Source organism: Amaranthus tricolor, chromosome 3 (genome assembly GCF_026212465.1).
Source record: "Amaranthus tricolor cultivar Red isolate AtriRed21 chromosome 3, ASM2621246v1, whole genome shotgun sequence".
Taxonomy (NCBI): Eukaryota; Viridiplantae; Streptophyta; class Magnoliopsida; order Caryophyllales; family Amaranthaceae; genus Amaranthus; species Amaranthus tricolor.
Window position 1 is genome coordinate 34,874,903 of NC_080049.1, and position 21,159 is coordinate 34,896,061.

General features: G+C 34.4%; 1 protein-coding gene across 1 annotated transcript; it reads left to right on the plus strand.

The window, feature by feature from the left end:
- The first annotated feature begins 816 nt into the window (after positions 1–816).
- Positions 817–20,434, plus strand: LOC130809249 (probable thimet oligopeptidase). The gene is made up of 21 exons (XM_057674937.1): positions 817–1,015; positions 1,118–1,239; positions 2,114–2,274; positions 2,975–3,065; positions 4,507–4,686; positions 5,116–5,196; positions 9,397–9,477; positions 9,597–9,689; positions 9,785–9,865; positions 9,945–10,107; positions 10,194–10,314; positions 10,397–10,469; positions 10,566–10,673; positions 12,437–12,534; positions 12,620–12,665; positions 12,941–13,037; positions 13,684–13,757; positions 13,840–13,944; positions 14,106–14,186; positions 14,919–15,075; positions 20,241–20,434. Exons 1-20 carry the CDS (start codon positions 853–855, stop codon positions 15,027–15,029), a joined length of 2,130 nt encoding a protein of 709 aa, XP_057530920.1. The 5' UTR covers positions 817–852; the 3' UTR covers positions 15,030–15,075; positions 20,241–20,434.
- The last annotated feature ends 725 nt before the right edge of the window (positions 20,435–21,159 follow it).

A 21,159-nucleotide genomic window follows, 5' to 3' on the forward strand; every position in this document is an offset into this window, starting at 1 on the left:
ATTTGTCTCTTTAGATTAAAAACCTCATCTTTAAGCTCTTGTTTTTCCTTTTCAAGCCGTATTATTAAGTCTCTCTGCCATTTGGTACCCTCCGAAGCAATCCATCTAAAGTATGTGCATCCTAGTCCTTCAACCAAGTAGAAAGGGCAAGCAACAAAATCACGCCCTGTATCGAAGTCGCTCCAATTTGTATTAATCTCAACTTCATAACCACAATCACAAAGCTCTTCAATACAATGCTCCTTTGACATCTACGAAACACATATAATATAGTACCGTAAGTAAACTTTCAAAAATAATATTAACATTTATAAATTGAGAGTAAGACTAACATAATACCTTATGTTACCTTTAAAAATTGATTCAATAGAATAAGATTGATGTAGATTGGATATAATGAAGTAGGAAAATGATGGAGTTATTTATATAACATCATTACAATAGCTATTTTCAAATTCGTAACGGCTATTTTTCTAATTAACAACGACTAGTTTAATTCGTACCCAAAAAAAAAAGTTATCACACATGAGTCGCTGCTACTAACAGCGACTTTAGCCTTTTATTTATTTATTTATTTTTTTCTTCTTTCGCTGTTATTAACAGCGATTTATACCAAACCAGTGGTTTGGATGTACGGATGCTTATTTTGGAAATTAAATTTTGACGGAGCTTATTTTGAGAAAAAAGTTGTTCAATTGTCTTGTTTTTTTCAAATTTTCTAAATTTTCATGAATCGGCCCATCCCAAAAAACTTGGGCCCATCAAAACACAGCAAATTTCCCTCCCAAAATTGCTTACTTACTGTTTCTCCGTACAGTCACACTGGACTCGAAGGAGAGATAAAATTTGACAATGGAGAGAGAAGAAGACGACCGCCAAAGCCACAGAGGTATAAATGGCGGGAGTAATAAGAAGATGGTTATCGTCTTTACAGGAGCTGCTGCCCTTCTGGCCGTTGCTCTCAATTTCGCTTTTAACGCTTTCAAATCCTTCAAGCATCGCCGTGAAACTAAAGGTGTTTTTTTTGGTAGTTGGTTGAATTTATTTTGGATTTTCTTGTTGTTACATTGATTTATGGTGGAGGATTTTTATTTGTTGTTTGTTTTGAGGTGTGAAGATCTTGCTGGTTCGATTGTGAGGGTTAATTTGTCGGGAAATGAAATTAGGAAATTGGCTGACCGGATTATTGAGGAATCGAAGGCGGTTCATGATGCTGTTGCTTCTGTTCATGTTGACAAGGTGATTAAGCTGAAGTGAAAGCTTTTACTAGGGTTCATGGTGCTTGTAAATTGAAATTTATTGTATACTATGGTAGTTTTGATTTTTTCTTACAATGAATGTTTCTATCTAGCTGGTGATCGCAAATGTTGCTTTATTTGTTTAAAAATTAATGTTTTTTTTAGGATGGCTTATTAATTGAATGCTTGCATGATAGTTTGCAATGTCAAAAGAAGAAAGCTTGGTAAGATATTTGAAATGGAACTTAAATTTTGAATGTGTATACATAGATGTTGTGTTTAGGCATGAATGTTTATACATAGAGCTTGTCCTTCATCTGGCAATGATACCGATCATTTTCATTGTGTGCTGACAGTTTATGGTATGCCCCTTAATTTGGTAAATTTCTCTCCTTCCACATCCACATATCATAGGTGTGATGTGGTATCTTAGTTGCTTAAGCTCTACTCTATATGCATGTAAGTGCAAACAAGCAATGATACATGTTTATCATATGTGATTATGGCCCACTTTATGTAGTGGATATTCTTATGTGAATTTTTTTGTGTGTATTGGATAGGAAAATGGCTCATCATACTTCTTATTTATGTGAAATTATAGGTGATATTTGCAATCGATTGTCAACTAGAACAAGTGTATGGTTGCATTTATCCAACTTCTCTAAATTCGACTAGGTGGGAGCCACTTGGCATTGGGGTAAATGCCATCATGGCATGTTGTTGTGTTGTATGGGGTTACGGGCCTTTGTGTAGTGGATTACTGTTATGAATTCTTTCTGGGTTAAGCACCTGCCTTTTTGATTATTATAAGCATGGATGCAACTTTTTAATTCAACAGCTAAAACCTTTTCTGTTCTGGTTCTGTCCATCATTAGGTTAAATATCAAGATATCATGATGTTAGCAGAACTAGAGGCACGCCAATTTCCGCTGGTCCAGTCTTGTGTTTTCCCAAGGTTGGTGTCGACATCAGAGGATGTACGCCAAGCTAGTGCTGAAGCCGAACAGAAAATAAATTTGTATATTGGATCTTGCAGGTGTTGTCTTCTATCCATCTCCCATGTTTAAATCTTGGATGTGTACTAGTTGACAAGTGACAGATCTTGTAAAGTGCATGGATCTTATAATTGAATCACCGTTGAAATAGGTGTTTCATTTTCAGTCATGTTTGTGGATTGAATCTGGAGTGTCTAAACTACCTTTTTTTTTTTCAATTTTTTTTGAGGGAGGGGAAAGACAAGACAAAGAATTTTAAGAAATTGAATTAATTTAGTATCAACAACAATGGTTTATCAAACTTGGATTATCATTTCTATTTTTCTATAACCACAAAAGCTCATGGCTTGCTGGTTGTGAGGTCATATATGCGATGAATAATTATGATTCTGCATAATTTTTTATCAAGAATGTTCCTTTTGAATGTTCAAGATTTTGTGTATCTATTATTATCCACGGTGGATATATTTTTCTTCACTAATATTTTGTTAATATTCAAATGATCATCCCTAGTTGGCAATAGATGATAAAACCAATGAAGAGAAAAAGGTTTTAGGTGATGGAGTGGTATTTCTATGGATACACACAATCTCACATTTTGTTGCAAGATCTTGTAGACAGAAGAATTGGTATTTGACAAAGAAAACTCACACATTCATAATTTTTTTTTGATGTGAAAGCCAATTGTTTGTCTTATTACTGAATTAATAACTGACAAACTATCTCATGTGAACTCTACAGAAAGCGTGAGGACGTGTATCGTGTTGTAAAAGCGTTTGCTGCTAGGGAAGAATGGATAAATGCAGATACCAAGTCATATGTTCAGTCACTGGTAAATAAAGAACTTTAATTATATTATATTAGGCTATGATCTGTTTTTCTTGGTAGTCAGTTGTGGCTGATTAAGAGGTATGGCAGCGACATGGAGTATTGGGATTTGGATATTTCTATTCTTGAAGTAGGGACTGTGGGAGGGGTTGATATTTGCCCTATCTGGACTTTTCAAAACTCTTCTAGGTGCTTACATATAACATACAAAGTTAGCTAGTTAAGCTTTGTTGAGGTATATTGACTAGATGCCTGTTTATTGTAAGGAGAACCAGTATACTTTATTACCATCCTCCGCCTGCTATAATATTGTTTTGATGGTTTTTACTTCTAATTGCATATCATAATGTATAAGGGGAGTTTAGCGTGTCCTCGTGCCATTAGTGTTTAATATATATTTACTTCATGCATGATAAGTGTGCGTTGAGTTTCTAAATGTTTCTTTTTGCACTTCTTGGTTGCGCTTAGCTTTCATAATTATTTTACTTTTGCATTGAAATGATTATAAATTGTTGAATTTTCATACTAATTGTAACACCAAGTTTACTATTTGCAAGAGTTGTTTGTTTGACATGGGTCATGCATCATGTATCTTTTGAGTATTGTTTCCATAGTTTCCCTTTCAGTTTTTAGTTCTTTTCCAATTGTTGTTTAGACTTACACCTTTATTCTCTTATAGTAAATTGTTCTTCTACTCCCTTTACCTTTAAATGTTTCCCCAATATCTCCTTGTCCTCACTTTCCATGCCACAGGTTGTCTTAACATTATTTGGAAATGGAGGGAGTTGCTCATTGTTGTATGGTTGATGATTTTCTTTGCCTAGCATGCAATAAGCTGCACTTTGGGTTTTCCTGAAATGGAATTTAGTTTTGTAAAAAAATTACATTATCTGCTACCTCGAGTATTTATTGAACCAACAGAGGAAGAAAAACATTGAGGAGACATTATTTCGGATCTTATGGCATTTAATGAATTTAATCTTATGTGAAACATGAATTTACTGTTTAGGAAGATCTGGTTATGTTTATAGTGATTCGACCAAGACTTGACTTTGGACTTTGGAGCATCCTTTTCTTATTTTATTATTAAAAACTTTTGAGCATAATATGCAATCTTGTAGAATATGGAAAATCTATATTTTGGAGTATTTTTGATTCACAAGATAGGAAAAATCCCCATTCAGCGACACATTTCTTTTTATCAAATGATTTTTTTATAATGGCTTTGAAGGAATTATGATTTTTTTTTTTTTTTTTTTTTTTTACTTTCTTTCCTCCTTTATTTCCTTTCTAATTATCACTTACCATTTCCCTGTCGAATTTAATACTTTTGCTGTTTAAATTGGCAACGGTCCACTTGAAAATGCTGGTACATAATTTAAATAAATTGTAATCTATTTCTTTTAATATGCGTTGAATATTGATGGTTGCTTTTCCAGTGACAGGTGAGAGATTTTGAACAAAATGGATTGAACCTTACTTCAACAAAGAAAGAAGAAGTTCAGCGTTTGCTGGCTCAGATAGATGAATTAAGCATGCAATATGTCCAGAATATCAACAATGACTGTACTTTCCTTCTATTTACCGAATCAGAGCTAGAAGGGTTGCCCTCGGAACTCATTCAGGTTATTTGTAATAACTGTGTCTTCTTAAACCAGAGCCTCATCTGATTCGCTCTTGTTGGTGAATCATGGAAATGCTACATGGCACATGCTTCTGGTTGATAAAGTGTTGCCAAAATTCTCATACTCTTGTTTTTAGGTCTTAATATCAAAGCAAAGTGTTGCCCAACTTCTCAATTTATCTTGACTTTCAGTTCCAAAGCCAATAAGCGATTTTCATGTAGTTCAATCTAACATTTTAATTGTTAAATAAGCTTGTGTTGTGGTTCCAAACAATGGATAATGAGGCGAAGTTGCCCTTATCTGTTAGCCCACCTTTGCTTTGATATTTGTTTAAATGACATACAAATAAGTTGAGTATACTTTTTGATCAAATATTACTCAATTTGAATTTTTTTGTCTTCTGTTTTAGCTTTAATTCTTAATGTGCAGGTTTTCGATAGAGATAATGATGAAAAAATAAAGGTTACCTTGAAAAGTAATCACGTTTTGCCAATTTTGGAGCTTTGTAAGGTATGTTTTCTTTTCTTATCTTATGCAATGATTAGCTTTGTTTGCAAGTTGTCTTTAATTTTTCACTGTGGCTTCTTTTTATTTTAATTTTTATCCTTATATTTTTGTCTTTATTTGTTGTGCAACTTGTCACTTATATGGATGCCACTTTAGTGGAAGGCGGAGATGTAATATTCTGTAATTGTAGAACTTGTGTGAAATTAGATTTTGTATTTTCTATTGGTTGTCTTGAGATAAAACTCGAAGCATTTTTGGATAGTATTTTAACTCAATGACAACCTTTTATGTTTTGTGACATATCAGTTAGACTCAGCACCGATGGAAATGTAAATATAGCAGTTTGAATAAGTATCTAAGAAGCTATTAAGAGACATAGAGAAGAAAAGAGAATGAAAAATTTAGCACATCAAGGCAAAGAAGTTTGCTACTATATTTCTTTTTTAGGCCAGGCTGCTAGCTGTCTCCTAATCTAGAAATTACATCACAACAAGTGCTACAGCCTTAATTCAAAAAGATTGGGTCGGCTACTTTCTATAATGTTCTGTAAAAAATACATTAGTTTATATACTGTGCATATTAATTGTGGTATATGACTATCTGTCCATCACATATTTGTTACTTGCAAAAAGGAAAAGCGGAAACGTTGGTGAGTCGAGGCAATTTAACTTCAAAGTTGTTGCTAATGAAAAGTAGTGTAGTGCCCATCATGAAGCTTTTACATTTCAAACGTTATTGAAATACAATTAAAATCTCATCGTCAGCTTCATGCAATAAGTCTTGAATATTAATGGGGAATTCTGATGTATGGGAACTTTTTTTTAGCTTGTTGAAAAGTCTGATGCTTCATAGGATGAACTTTATGGATTGTTTTGAAGTTTTATTAGGTTCACTATTAAACAGTAGACCACTAGACCTCTAGTTTATTACCTCTTGTCTATTAAAGAAACATGGTTCTAAAATTGGTAGCAAGCCTTCAAGCTATACTCGAGCTAAGGTTTTAAGAAATAAGGAATTGGGTAGGAATAGATTCTGATATGCTGCCCAGAATCTGCTGTTGTTGCTTGTAGGTTCCTACAACAGATGGGAAACAAGAACAGGTAACAGACCAGCCGAACCCGTTACCGAAACCGATAGTATGGACACTTCGAGTTTGCCCACTAACTCCCAAAAAGGACACTTCCTTTATTAATCACTAATCCAAAGCTAATTCATTATTACAAGGGTGGCTCTATATATAACCTAAGCCCCAAGAGACTACTAAAATATAACAACTAATCTAATTACAAAATATAAAGACTAATTAAATGTGAAATGTCAATAATGCCCTTGGACCCCTTGACTTGAGTCATCACAGAACACAACAACCCACGAAAGAGAGGAGAAAGGTAAGAAAATGGAGAATTATTAGCTGATAGAAGTCTTTAAGTGGCTTCTAAACTCCTAAACAATACTTGAAAATATATCTTGATCAACCCCCCTAGCACCATATCCTAGCTATGTATATACAATTGACAAATTTAGTAGACTAAGATCAAACTGCCCTAAATAAGTCACATGCTTATTTCTTCTAGTGTACACGTGTTGCAAGGGGGGTGTAAGTAACCCTGAGTCACATTAGTATCCTAGACAACCAATTGGAAAAATATGAGGACCTATTATGGTGAATTCTATCTCATATGAGACTCACTAGGCCCACTATTCAAACAATGTGTGTTGGAGACTATAGGCTCATGAGGACAACTTGTTACCTCTTTTTTTATATTTTTGTATATGCTTTTATATGACCCTATTTTAAAGGATATGCTCTCACATTAGATTGGCTATTCGACTTGCATGATTTATCTTATCAAAAAGGAATAGAATGGAACTTGAGTCTATTCTCTAAACTTAATTTCAGGTCAGCATTAACAAATTCAATTAAGCTTAGTTGCATAAGTACCAATGAAAATTCCATTTTAGTTTACATTTAACACTAACAAATTCAACTAAGTCTTTATTGTCTTCATCAATATTGCCATAATTTTTGAAATTATGTGCGTGGCCGTGGAGTTCATGGAATTTTTTTTGAACTCCCTCATTAATTAAACAATGATTATATATGTACATCTTAGTCCAATAATAGGATGACGATACACAATAGATGTGGTTTATGATGAAGATGTTGAAATTCCCTTAAAGCCACACGTATCTTAACTATCTCTCTTAAAAACAAATCATGAATTAGTTTGAACCTTTTAAGTTTGAAGTACCCACAAATTGAGTTTAACTCAATCATCTCTACCCATTAATTGATAAGCAACTTACTATTCAAATAATATTAAGATAAAATTATATAAAAATGAAGCTTATTAAAGAAAAAGCCTTGTTTGGTAATAGCTTTTTGGTTGTTTTTTGGGCTGACTTTTGACTTGTTGGTTGGTCAAACAACTAAAAACATATTTGGTAAATGACTTTAAGCTAGCTGAAAAGCTTGTTTTAAGCCAAAAAGAAAAAGCTCTTGTAAGCAACTTTTTTCATTGGTATTTTTTTTGGCCTATTTTTCTCTAGTGATTAGCTAACAACTAATACTAAATACAATTAAAACATCTCTATAAACAACACACTTATTGAGCTAACTTAAAATCCAATAAAATAACCAATCCTTCCATCAAGTTAAACTAGATAAGTGAACTAGCCAACAACCAATAATCATTAGCCAAAAAATAGAAACTTTAAAAGAAAAGGAATACTAAAAAATAAGATAAAAGATATCATAAAGTAAAAGCTAGAACATATGCTAGTAGAGTTGGTTAGGACTCAAAGTTCTTCACACGCCAGTCATTGGACTCTAGGCTTGGTCTTCGTCCGCAAGGAATCTTGAACGTATAGCCTTTTCGTATAGATGCTGGAAGAGACTCCTTGAACACTTCATGTGCTTGTCTTCAAGTAAGGTTGCTTGAAGACTTATGCATGTAGAACTCTTTTTATGTTACATTTTCACCATGAACTAATTTTTTGCCTAGCGAGGCTCAGACTCCTTATGTAACTAGGCTTCTAACGACTCACAAGTTGGAACATAATGTACATCACACACGATGAATGGCCCATTATTACGCATTTACGTTTATTTATTCAACAGTTCTACGTAAAATCTATCATCTTAAGGATGTAGTCAAAACTGTTGGAATTTAATTACTCAACATAAATAAGAACTACTAATATGGAATCTACTAAAATTTAGCTATGACTAATTAAACTACTCCAATAGACAACCCATGAACATGTCTCCTTGTCTGCGTCAAAATACCTTGAAAATTATTTGGATCCCAATCCAACTAGAGGCGAGTGATCAAAAGTGTGCACCAATCTATACTAATAAAGTAATCTCACTGAGTCACATGAAAAAGCTTAAGCTAAAAATTTTCACTAAAAACAGTTGACAAACTAGAAGTAATTTTCCTTTTATAGTAAAATAATTCCTAGAATTTGACTATGGGTCCTGGTTGCTGTTAGAGTATAAGGGTCATCTCCATACAAGAAGCTTTTTATATAGGCATTTTGCACTAGGCATAGTGTTAATAACACAAGTTTACAACGCCAAGAGGGTTTGTAAATTGTAATACAACACCAAAACCAATCTTAATCCCTACAATATGGGGTTGGCTACATTAACAAAATTAACTAAAAACCCCATTTCTTTTTCTTAATCCTGTCGTAATAATCCAGTGAGAAAAATATTTGATACTCGAAGAGATTGAAACCTAGTTAACTGTTTTGTGACTAACTGACCTTCAAGCTATATATTTTCCTTTAATTGTTGATCCCTCTTTAGTTACCTGATTTTTTCAATATTTAGGAGGTGAAGTGGTAAAATCGTGTGTGGGTTAATGTTTTTAATGTGCATTTCTATGATTTTTGCCAATTCAAAAAGCTTGAAGATATATTGGCTTAACTACTTTAAGTCAATGTGTTTGTTTAGGGTGCTACACCCTATCTGCTCCTTGTTTGGAAAAGATATGAGATGGCACAGGCGCACAGCTGTAATAGACATATGGTCCATTGTGCCAATTGTGCGATGCCAAGAGTTAATTTTGGGTTCAGTGGCTTGTTCATCAACCAAAGCTGGTGCTCCTCATTTGAAATGAATGAGACAATTTTTTAGATTGTAAATGTGATTTTCTTAGATTCAACTTGACTTTTCTGTCTCTAAAACGCGTGAAGGTTGGAGCAACTCGAAGGAGAATTGCTGTTGGATATGGTCAAAGGTGTAAAGAAGTGAATGTCCCTGTGTTAGAAACATTGGTAAGTGCGAATGAAGAAGCCAAAAAATAGTTAGTAAGTTTCTAATTAATAAATCCATGTGGCACATGACTCTAGTGATGGTTATACAATGCCAACTGAAACTTTGTCCATTGTTTCAGGTTCAGTTGCGCCATAAATTTGCTAGGTTGCTTGGTTATGATAATTATGCAGAATTTGCTGTTGGTTCTAGGATGGCTAAGACATCTGCTAAGGTTTGTAATAATATAAGCATTGAGCTTCTATTAATTGGTGGAATATTTTGTAAAAGTAAACTTGTATTATGATATTGTACTACTCTTTTCTTCAGGTGTTTGAATTCTTGGAGGACTTATCCACAAGCTTGACTGACTTGGCGGCTAAAGAACTGGCTGGGTTGAAGGAGTTAAAGGTTAGTCTTGGAAAATAGAGCATAGTGTTCAGTGACAGATCTTCTCTGTATTAGTTTACCCTTAAATCTTTGAGTACAGTTAAAAGAGGAAGGGAGTAATCTGTTTGGAATAGAAGACCTGCTCTATTATGTGAAAAAGTTTGAAGAAGATAGATTCCATCTGGACTTTAGAGCACTTAAAGATTATTTTCCTCTTAGCTTGGTTCTGCAAGGAATTTTCAAAATACTACAAGACCTCTTTGGTAATGATTACTATCTGTTATTGGAATTTTAAAAGGTCTTTTTGTTCCATTATAATCATGTGTCTTATATTCGACACTTAATGCAGGTTTGAAATTTGAGGAAATTGTCAGTGCGGAGGTGTGGCATGAGGATGTACGAGTTTTCTCTGTCTTTGATTTGGGTACTAGTTATCTCATGGGCTACGCTTACCTTGATCTCTTCTTCAGGTCTGGCTGTTAATGCTCTTTATGTTTATTTTAATACTATTGTTCCTTGCTAAATTTTCTGACAAAAGTATGGCTAACTTAGGGACGGAAAATACGGTCAAACTTGTGTTTTGCCTCTTCAAAATGGCTCATTATCTACAAATGCTGATAGACAGGTGATAAACAGAGTTTATATTTTTGTTAATGTTTATTTAACACTACTTTCTGAATCTAACCTTTGATACAATTGTATGTCATCTTTGTCTTTCTAGGTTCCAGTTGTTTTACTAATGTGCGAATTCTTGATAGAAGATGGTAACACTCCAGCATTATTACGGTTTTCTGAAGTTGTTAGTCTTTTCCATGAATTTGGCCATGTGGTAAGTTTGGAATGTTGTGTTTTCAAAATCAAAACTTTTGTTTTTGACTGCATGTTTTATGTGCTTCCATCTGGAATTCCCTTCTGTGATCTATTCTGAATGATATCCCTGTCTTAGCCAGTAAATGAAAACAAAAACTCGTCTTTTTGTACTTTTCTGTAGTACTCGAAGCTCCTTATTTGTCAGGCTTAGATATTATATTGTTAGAAGCCTATGGTATTCTTCTTTCAGATGATGTCAAATGCAAATCAGTAATCGCCTTCTGTACTCTTGTTGAAAGTTGAATATATTATAAAGACTGTTATCGACTTGAAAACAAGAGTATAAAATAAGAGCGAAGATGACATTCAATATTGATATTGATAGTTCTTGGACTATATTGCAAGTACAAGATAGACCCAAGATTTGAGCATTCAAGTGAGAATCCAAAAACTCACAAAAGAAAAAATCCATCAGCTGATTTCTTTTCTCTTTACTTTTGTATTATTGAGTAGTCATTCCAACTCCTTTCTCTTCTAACTGATTCTCATGTTCTACAAGTGGCATCCTACTGACTAATAATGTGAATCTGACTATACCCCAATATAGCTATTTATTTAAAACTCTTCTAACACTTTGCTGACCCTCACTATTTATGTGCTTGGATAAGAAGGAAGAGAAGGGAAGGGAAGGAAATTGATGGTTGCAAATTCTTTCCCTTTTTAGGAAAGACATGGTTTGGAAGACACAAGCCCACCTTCCTTCCCCTTATCCTCGCTTCACGTTCCCTCTCTTTTGTGAGCATCACTGTCCACACTCTAACACGGCGTCACAGCCTCATAAGCCCTTTCTTAATAGGCATTATGGTTGTTCTTCATGCTCTCTAGTGCTTTAAATTATGAGATGTCCTCACTCTATGTAATAGAAACTTCCCTGTTACGTTACGTTACCCCCTTATATAACCTGTTTGATAGTTCCGCGATGTTAAGTCCCGTTATATAGCGGTGCATGAAATTTCATGGTCAAAACACCGCGTTGATCGTTGCGTAACGTTTAATGCCCGTTATTTTACAGTTATAATGATATTTCACCGTTACAACGTTATGTCTTCTCGTTAAAGTTTCATTAATACCCTTTAACTTTAGTTATTACGATCACTTCAATCATAGTTACTCATAATTTTAGTTGATAAACCAAATAATGAACTAATAACTAATAAATTAATTATTAATTATACACTATAAAAATCTCAAATATTGCAATTATAATAGCTTGTTGCATATTATTGCATAATTATAGTAGTTCAACAACAAAAATGCAATTATAAGTTCAAAACTTCCCTTATGTGATATTTTTTCAATAATCACACTGCATCAGCTGCAATTCGCGTTATTTCTCCGTTATAGCCGCTTTCCGTGACACCGCGACCGTTTCCGCTAATGCATCCGCAACCGCGATTTTTTTCCATGCGAGTCCACACTAATAAAAGGAGTGGCATATCTCATTATGAATACTGAATTTTTCTACTGATACTAATAGACTGAAATGCTCCATAACCCTTAAAACCATATGTATATGCAACCAAGCATCCACAACTTATAATCATCACAGCACACACACGCACAAAAGAAAGAAAGTATTGGCTGCTAAGTGATGCTTTGCTTGTGTCAAGTCACGAGTTTTTTTAATCTTTGGTGGATAAAACTTAAAAAGATAATGTTTCCTGTCTTGAATTGAAATTGTGCTCATCAGTTAATGACTTTGGCTTGGTAATGATTTATCAGGTCCACGCTTTGTGTAATCGTGCATCACTTGCTCGGTTCTCTGGCTTGCGTGTTGATCATGATTTTGTTGAGATTCCTGGGCATGTTTTTGAAAATTGGTAAAAGTTTTTCACCTTTTTGGGAAGAAAATTCTTTTGGAAATCATCCGAGCTGACATAGTTTCCTTTTATAATATATGAATAGGTGCTTCGAGAGCAGCATCTTGAAATTAATATCTGGTTATTATCAGGTAATGGCAGCCTTCATCTATGCTTATACTACTCTCCCATTTTCTAGTTTGCAGCTTGCAGTTTGATATAGATTAAAGATAGATAGTGGCATATTGGTGCATGTTTGCTATTGATTTGTTGTCCGAGAATAACAAGAAAATCTAATCTTGTAATTCATACTGAGTTGAGAATGTCCAGCTAGATACTCTTTCTCATACTACTTGCTCTTCAGTTTCCTATAGTTTTTTAGTACTTGTTAAGCTGATGCTATATATTATAATGGTCCTCCTTATAGGATGTCACAAGGCCAATCAAGGATGACGTTTGTAATTCTTTGAGGAAATGGCGATATTCATTTTCTGCTCTTAAGTTGAGGCAGGAAATTCTTTACTGTAAGCAATCTTCCTATGTCCTGGAATTATCAAATAATTTCTTTGTACATGAAGACATTTTGCTATTTGTCAACTCTTTTTAACTTTTATACTCAGCTTCGTGTTTACTGCATGTTGATCTCTGGAACATTTCTGTTGCCTTCGGTTGAAGGAAATATGCATGACATTAGTGCTGTAAAGTAATTTCAGGTTTAAGGAACATTTCCTAACGTAAACCCTGGTGATGTGATGCTTACTTACCACTTACCAGAAGAACGTATGTCTTCTGTTTGATTGTTGGTCCAAAGTTTGTCATTGGTGTGGTTATCGTCAAGGTGAAGTGAGCACAAATATTTATAGTGCTATGGTGACAGTTTGTATGAAGATTGAACTAACTTTGCTGTAAATTTGGGCATATTAAAAACTAAGCCTAAATTTATGCTGCTTAAATGGGCTTACGTTATTCTGTACATATTGTATTCGAATTGAAGGATTCAACGTATTTCATGCTGCTTTCATCTTGATCCTTGAGATGTTATGATCTTCTGTTCTTTTTAGAAAATACCATTTGGCTAATCAACAATACTGTCGGGTGACCTGTCAATGTGTATGTGCTTTATGAATAATCTGTTAAATTATAACTAAAAGCCTAAAACCCCTTTTCTAGGTCTTTTTGATCAAATAATACATTCTACTGATAACGTCGACTTCCTCGAGCTGTTCAAGTTTCTTCATCCCAAGGTAAACAAATGGGTACACTGGCATAATATACTAGTTCTCCTTTCAGATTGGATTTTTGGCTGAGTTGTCTTTCGTTTTCCAGGTGATGTTGGGGTTACCAATCTTGGAAGGTACTAACCCAGCTTCATGTTTTCCACACTCAGCAATTGGTTATGAAGCTAGTTGCTACAGTCGTATATGGAGCAAGGTGTCCAGCAATCTCTTCTTACTATATATTATGATCAATTGTCTTGGTGATTATTTGTATTGCATTGATCAGTCATTAGCAATCTAATTTTATCTTAAATTTGGCTTCTTTTGTTGCCCGAAAAAATAGTGGTCTTATCCTCCAACTTCAATGGTTTTTAGGTGTTTGCTGCTGATATATTTGCTTCCAAGTTTCATGACGGTGGACTCAACCATCATATTGGCATGCAGTTCCGCAACAAGGTGAAATTTATCTTATGCCTTCTAATATTTGAAAGGAATGCGTGACAGTCATTCTGGTCTCTCTTTAACCAGTGTCCCATATATGATATACCATTCATTCCAAGAGTGCATAAAGATGCGTGATGGCATGTATTTATTCTGATCTTTTGTTTTATCATTTCCCTCGAACTTCCAGCCCTTTTGTCTTTATATTGACAGTTATAAAAGAGAAATAAGAGTACCCCTATAAAGTTTAACCTGCTGTTTGTTTAGGATTTTAAATGCATACTAGCATCAGCAGTGGATCTAGACCATACTGAAGTAGGCACCCACACCATTCATCATGATCTTCGTTATAGAATGCAGTTTGCTGTTAGGTTTTGCATATGATGTGGAATTGATTCTTGTGATCATACTCATTATTAGTTCAAAATGCATCTCATGGGGGCGCTGCCTTCTTTGCCTCATTGGACAGTTTGCTAGAACAGGTCACATCAAAAGAACCTGATGACCAAATCCACGCCTATTTTTTCACCTTTTATTACTTGAGTCAAGAAGTTTAATTCATTAATTGAGGTAGAAGAAACTTTAATCTTTTATTTTTAAAAGGCTTATGGCCATTATGTGTTCCTTTTAGGAAGGAGCACAAATCATATCTTACATGATTCATGTGCAGTTCGTTTATACTGCTCATTTGTCCTAGAAATTTGGGTTTATGTTTGAACCCATTCCTTTCGCATCTCCATCTGGCAGGTACTAGCTCCAGGGGGAGCCAAAGATCCACTTGAGTGTTTGTTAGATTTCATTGGAAGAGAGCCATCAATTCAAGCGTATATAGATAGTCTAGCTTATTCAAGTGTCTGATGAAGCAGCTAACATATTAATCAGATGCATTTGTTCCAGCTTCGTGGTAAGACTTCACAAGTACTTTTATAAACGTATTTCTTTAGTCATTCAAGATTTTAGTTTCCTGTCTACAGTTAGTCTACCATTACAGACCTAAAGACGCAGTGTTCCAATGTCTGCCAGTATGTATGAATGCCTCCGCTTTTTAGTAGCAGTTAACTTGTCTAGTTTAAAGACAGTTGCGTGAGTGAAAAGCTTTTTTTTTTTTTTTATTGCGGTGGAAACTGGAATGTCAGCTTGTCAACATAATAGTAATTAAATACCTGCGCGCTGTTCATTTTCCATGTGTAAACTGATAAGATTATGAGAGAATGTCAAGTAAAGTTAGGTTTATCCCCAAAATCTTATTATTCAGTTAATTCATGAATATAAATACAAACAGCTTTCTCTCCCAAACTTGTCCTTCTAAACAAAACATTTTTGTTCGATTTAAGTACTATCTAGTCCATCTCATCCAAGAGTTCACTTATTTCAAGATAATTTCAGTAAGTGTTACCCAATCACCAACTTCCTTCTTGTAAGGATCTGATAGAGTTTTTATCGGTTGGAAGTTATTTGTGTGAAGTTCTAAATCATGTTTGCTATCATAGGTCAATCGAAAACGAACAAACCTGTTAATACGAAATAAGATACATTCATCCACCCTCACAAACCCCGCTTAGTCGGGAGTTTCACTGAGTCACTCAATGACATTAGGGTAGTGAAATTTGTGTATCAGTTTAGGCTGCATTTTTTTTTGAAGTGCAGTTTAGGCTGCATTAATTACTCTTTAGTTGGTGGGTTATAAGTTTGTAGCATTCTCATTTCTCCTCCATCATAGCCTTAATCAAGAGACTAATACACAATAACACAATGATTCATGTTAATTGACACTTTGACAGATTCATCCTCTGGTATGAAGAAAGAGCTTGAGCTCTGAACGGTACAAGAAACTACAATATCGGAATGCTTTCCAGTTTCCACCACTTTCATTAAATAATTTTCTTTCTTTTAATACTATCTATATAATTCAAATTTTTTAATAATTAACTAGTTAATTAGGAGTATTCCTTAATAATAATATTGTCCGAAACCACTTATAATTTCAGAGAAGGGTGTTCTTATCTCAGCTTTTACAAAAGCCAAGGTAGAAAAAGGTCTGTGCACTTGGATGCGGTGCAACATCGGTTATTGTGCCTCAATAAATCATACACCCTCGTGTAAAGAATAATTGAGGATCTATTCGATCAACTTAGGGGTGCAGAAGTATTTTCAAAGATTGATTTGAGATCAAGTTATCATCAATCACGAATTGCGGAAGAGGATATAGCCAAAACAGCTTTTCGAACGAGGTATGGCCATTATGAGTTCACAATCATGCCCTTTGGACTCACTAATGCGCCTGCTGTCTTTATGGACCTTATGAATAGGACTTTTCAGCCTTATTTGGATAAGTTTGTAGTTATTTTTATTGATGATATTTTAGTTTACTCTATGAATCGAGAAGAGCATGAGGCTCATTTGATGAAAGTTTTAGAGATTTTAAGAGAGAATAAGTTGTATGCCAAGTTTTCAAAATGTGAATTCTGGTTGGAAAAAGTAGCATTTTTGGGGCATGTAATTACAAAGGTTGGAGTAATGGTAGATCCCTCGAAGGTTCAAGCAGTAATGAACTAGCCTACACCCACTAATGTGACAGAAGTGAGAAGTTTCTTAGGTCTAGCCGGATACTATAGGAGATTTGTGAAAAATTTCTCGAGAACCGCTCAACCTATCACTAGTTTGATGAAGGAGACCACCAAGTTTCAATGGGATGAGAAGTGTGAAATGGCATTTCAAAAGTTGAAATCAAGGCTTCTGCTCCTGCGCTGACCTTACTGAATGAAAGTGGAGAATATGAAGTTTATACAGATGCATCTAAGAATGGACTAGGTTGTGTATTGATGCAAGATGGGAAAGTAGTAGCATATGCTTCACAACAACTTAAGCCGCATGAGAAGATTTACCCCACACATAACTTAGAATTGAGAGCTGTAGTTTTTGCATTGAAAATTTGGTGACATTATTTATTCGGAGTAAAGTGCAAGATTTATACTGATCACAAGAGTTTGAGGTTCTTGTACACTCAAAAGGAGTTGAATATGAGATAAAGACGATGGTTAGACCTCATTAAGGATCATGATCTGGATTTGAAGTATTGTGAGGGAAAGGCAAACAAAGTAGCTGATGCTCTGAGTAGGAAGTCAAGTCATACAATGAATGCATTAATTTTAGCAGATGAGTTGTGTGAAGAGATTTGTAGGATGAACTTAGAAGTGGTAGAGTATGGATATGTGGGTACTCAATTGAATGGAATGACGATTGAATCCGATATTTTTGAGGAAATTAGAGTGAAGCAAGTTACGGATAACGGGTTAACTAAATTGAAGAAGTTGAAGGAGAATGGTCAAGCACCTGAGTTTTGAAAGTGATAAAAATGGCGTAATGAAGTATAAAGGAAGATGGTGCATACCGCATGACGAGGAGCTTAAGACTAAGATTATGACTGAAGCCCATAATTCCCCATACTCACTACATCCTGGTGGTGATAAGATGTACAAGGATCTTAAGAAGAACTTTTGGTGGCCCAACATGAAGCGTGAAGTTGCAGGCTTTATGGCGAAGTGTCTAACGTGTCAGAAGGTGAAAATTCAACATATGAAGTCGGGGGGAAAATTGCAACTATTAGAAGTACCTGGATGGAAATGGGAGTCGATTTCAATGGACTTTGTAGTAGGATTGCCAAAGTCAAAAACAGGGAAGAATGCCATATGGGTGATAATGGATCGATTTTAACAAAAACAACAAGGTTTATAGCGATGAAGAATACTTGGACAATGCAACAGATGGCATACACGTATTTTCAGGAGGTAGTGAGATTGCATGGTGTGCCTAAGGACATTGTATCGGATAGAGATTTGAGATTTCTGTCCAAATTTTGGAAGATGCTACAAGAAGCAGTGGGCACGATACTAAAGTTCAGTACTGCATTTCATCCAGCAACAGACGGTCAAACAGAGAGAACGATTCAGACTCTTGAGGATTTACTAAGAGCATGTGTTATGGATTTTGGTGGATCTTGGGAGGATAATTTGACGTATGTAGAGTTTTCTTACAATTAATAGTTTTCATTCTAGCATAGGAATGACACCTTACGAAGCCCTATATGGGAGAAAGTGTAGGAGTCCTATATGTTGGAATGATGTTAATGAGTCGTTGGGATTAGGACCAGACATGATTGAGGAGACTACAAAGAAGGTAAGGATGATCCAAGAACGTATGAGGGGAGCGCAAGATCGTCAGAAGTCGTATGCAGACAAAAGGAGGAGGGCATTAGAGTTTGAAGTAGGTGAAAAAGTTTTGCTCAAAGTGTCGCCAACCAAGGGTGTCTTGAGATTTGGTAGGAAGGGTAAATTGAGTCCTCGTTTTATAGGTCCTTATGAAGTATTGGAACGAAATGAGAAAGTAGCCTATAGATTAGCCCTACCTATGAACCCAGCCAAAGTCCATAATGTCTTCCATGTATTCCAACTCCGAAAATATGTCCATGACCCTTCCCATATCATACACCTGAAATCATTGAACTTGATGAAACCCTTACTTTTGAAGAAAACCAATAAAAATCCTTGATACCAAAACAAGATGTACCCGGAACAAGGAATTAAGTTGGTCAAGATATTATGGACGAACCAACAAACCGAAGAAGCCACCTGGGAAAGCGAAGTTGACATGAGAAAGCGATACCCCGAACTTTTCGAACATGTACGTCGAGTTTCAAGGACGAAACTTTTTAAAATAGGGGATGATGCGAGTCTATCAAACCGTCCAATATTCTTTTAAAACTTCAGTAGTTAACTTTAAGTTCGAGGACGAACTTTTGTTTTAAGGGGAGTGTATGTAACATCTGTTTTTTTTTTTAAAAAAAATAATAATAATAAATAAATAAATTTTAGAAATTAAAAAAAAAAAAAAAAAACTCCCCATTAACAAATAACTTCCCACTTCTCCCTCTAAACCTTATAAGTAACCTCACTTACCTACTATAAATTAGGAGCGGATTTTGATATTAAAGACAGTGGATTCGTAGACAGAGATTATTAGGAGCGTACGTTGTCTAGGATCGCGTGACAAGGTGATTCTCAGTGTCCATCTAATAAGGACTATCCCATTAATATTATGTGCTAAGTGATAATTAATGTGTTTAAATAAAATGCATGATTTTATATGACATTATTTTATATGATGTTATGTTCTATATATTCTCAAATTATATTTACTATTATTTTTGTCAAACTTGAATTTATAATTACTATTTTGATAAAATTTATATCATTAGTTTGATAACGAAATTTGATACGATTTAGTTTGAAAGAGAAATATTTATAATATTATTTTGATGAGAGTTATATTATTATTTTGATAATGATTTTAAATGCGATTGAATTTGGGAGAAAAATATTATGATATTAATATTGCAATTGAATATTCTTGAGATGTATTTTTCTTGGGAAAACCTATGATCATAAAATAAAATGTATAATGTATGTTTGATTATATGTTTGTGTCCACTCGACTAATTATTAAAATATATTAAATCACGTAAAGTGTAACACGAGGGAAATGAAGCTCTTATATTTGTTGTGATCCAAGTATAAGGGTGATGAACAGATTGTCCTGTTTGGTTAGTATAGCTGCCGACAGATATTATTCTGATACTTGATACGATGTTTGGTCTTCTTTCTATTTATTGTGATCCAAATAGAAGGGGTGTGCACACTAGGGTTCCCTGAGACTACTCTGCTGGCCTTGAATTATTTGGGGTGACGACCTCTTGATGAAGTAGGTATAGGGATAAAGCCTCGGCCTACTGGCGTTCTCGTTCCCTCAAATTAAAAATTGATTATTTGTTTGTCATTATTAAATATCAAATTAATAAATTGGTTTATGTGATATTATATATATTGTTATCACAAATTGTTTTTTTCTTAAACTCACCTATTTATTATTTTCTAAAATTATTTTCAATTTGATTATACTTTATTTTCTTAAATCATTTTCATACTTAATTGTTTTACGGGATGGAGTTAGAATTACTCAATTTTCTGATTTTGGGAGTTTTTCCCTTGTTTTTCTTGCATTTTTATGTTGCAGGTTATTGATTACGTGGGAATCGTGGAGTGAGGATCACTTAGAAATATAACTTTTATTAGAGTCGTATTTCAGTTTAAATTTTACCTTAAGTTGTTTGAATTTTATATGGACATAGATTGCATTTCAGTCTTTTCTTATGTTGTAAGACCCTTTGGTGGATTTAAAGTTATTAAGTTATTTTTTAGTCGTTAAAAGTTCGACCTATTTTGAAGGTGTTACACTTAATTAGTTAGGTAAGTCTTCCTATATGTTGACTTCCAAATCAACATCAATTTGTTTGGATACAAATTGGGCTCAAACATGAGGGCGGACAAAATAGTCAGATTTTAAGTAGATTATATTTTTTTGTTAACAATTGACTACTAATTAGATTTGATTTTTATTCAATTCTACTTGTTCAATTGAATTTGAAAATATCTTAATGCAATGAACATAAAATACAAATTTTTTTTTATCTTTTTAAAAATCTTATAAAAATAAAATACAAATTTTTTATATCAAATTAGATGCTATTAACTATCAATTGGATAATAGTTGACAAACGTTCGAGAATAATAGGTTAGCCTAGTGATTAAGGATGGTCATGGGTCTAGGATCCTGTGGGACCCGCCCCTTTTTTAAGGGTCTGGGTCTTATTTTTTGAGACCCATCGAATCTGGATCCAAAAATATCTGACGGGTTCGGGTCCGGGTCTTATGGTGAAGACTCGGATCCTAAACTTTTAAATTTTATATTATGAATTTCTGATTTCTAAATTCTAATATTAATTTTTTTATTATTAATATGTAATGCCTTGATCAGTTGATTGCCTTTTCATTCTCAATCCAGTAAGGCAGTAACCGTAACTTTTTTCTTTCTCCTCTTATCCTCTACTCCTCTGTGTTGCGCCTCTGCAATTTCTGTCGAGCACCTCCATCGC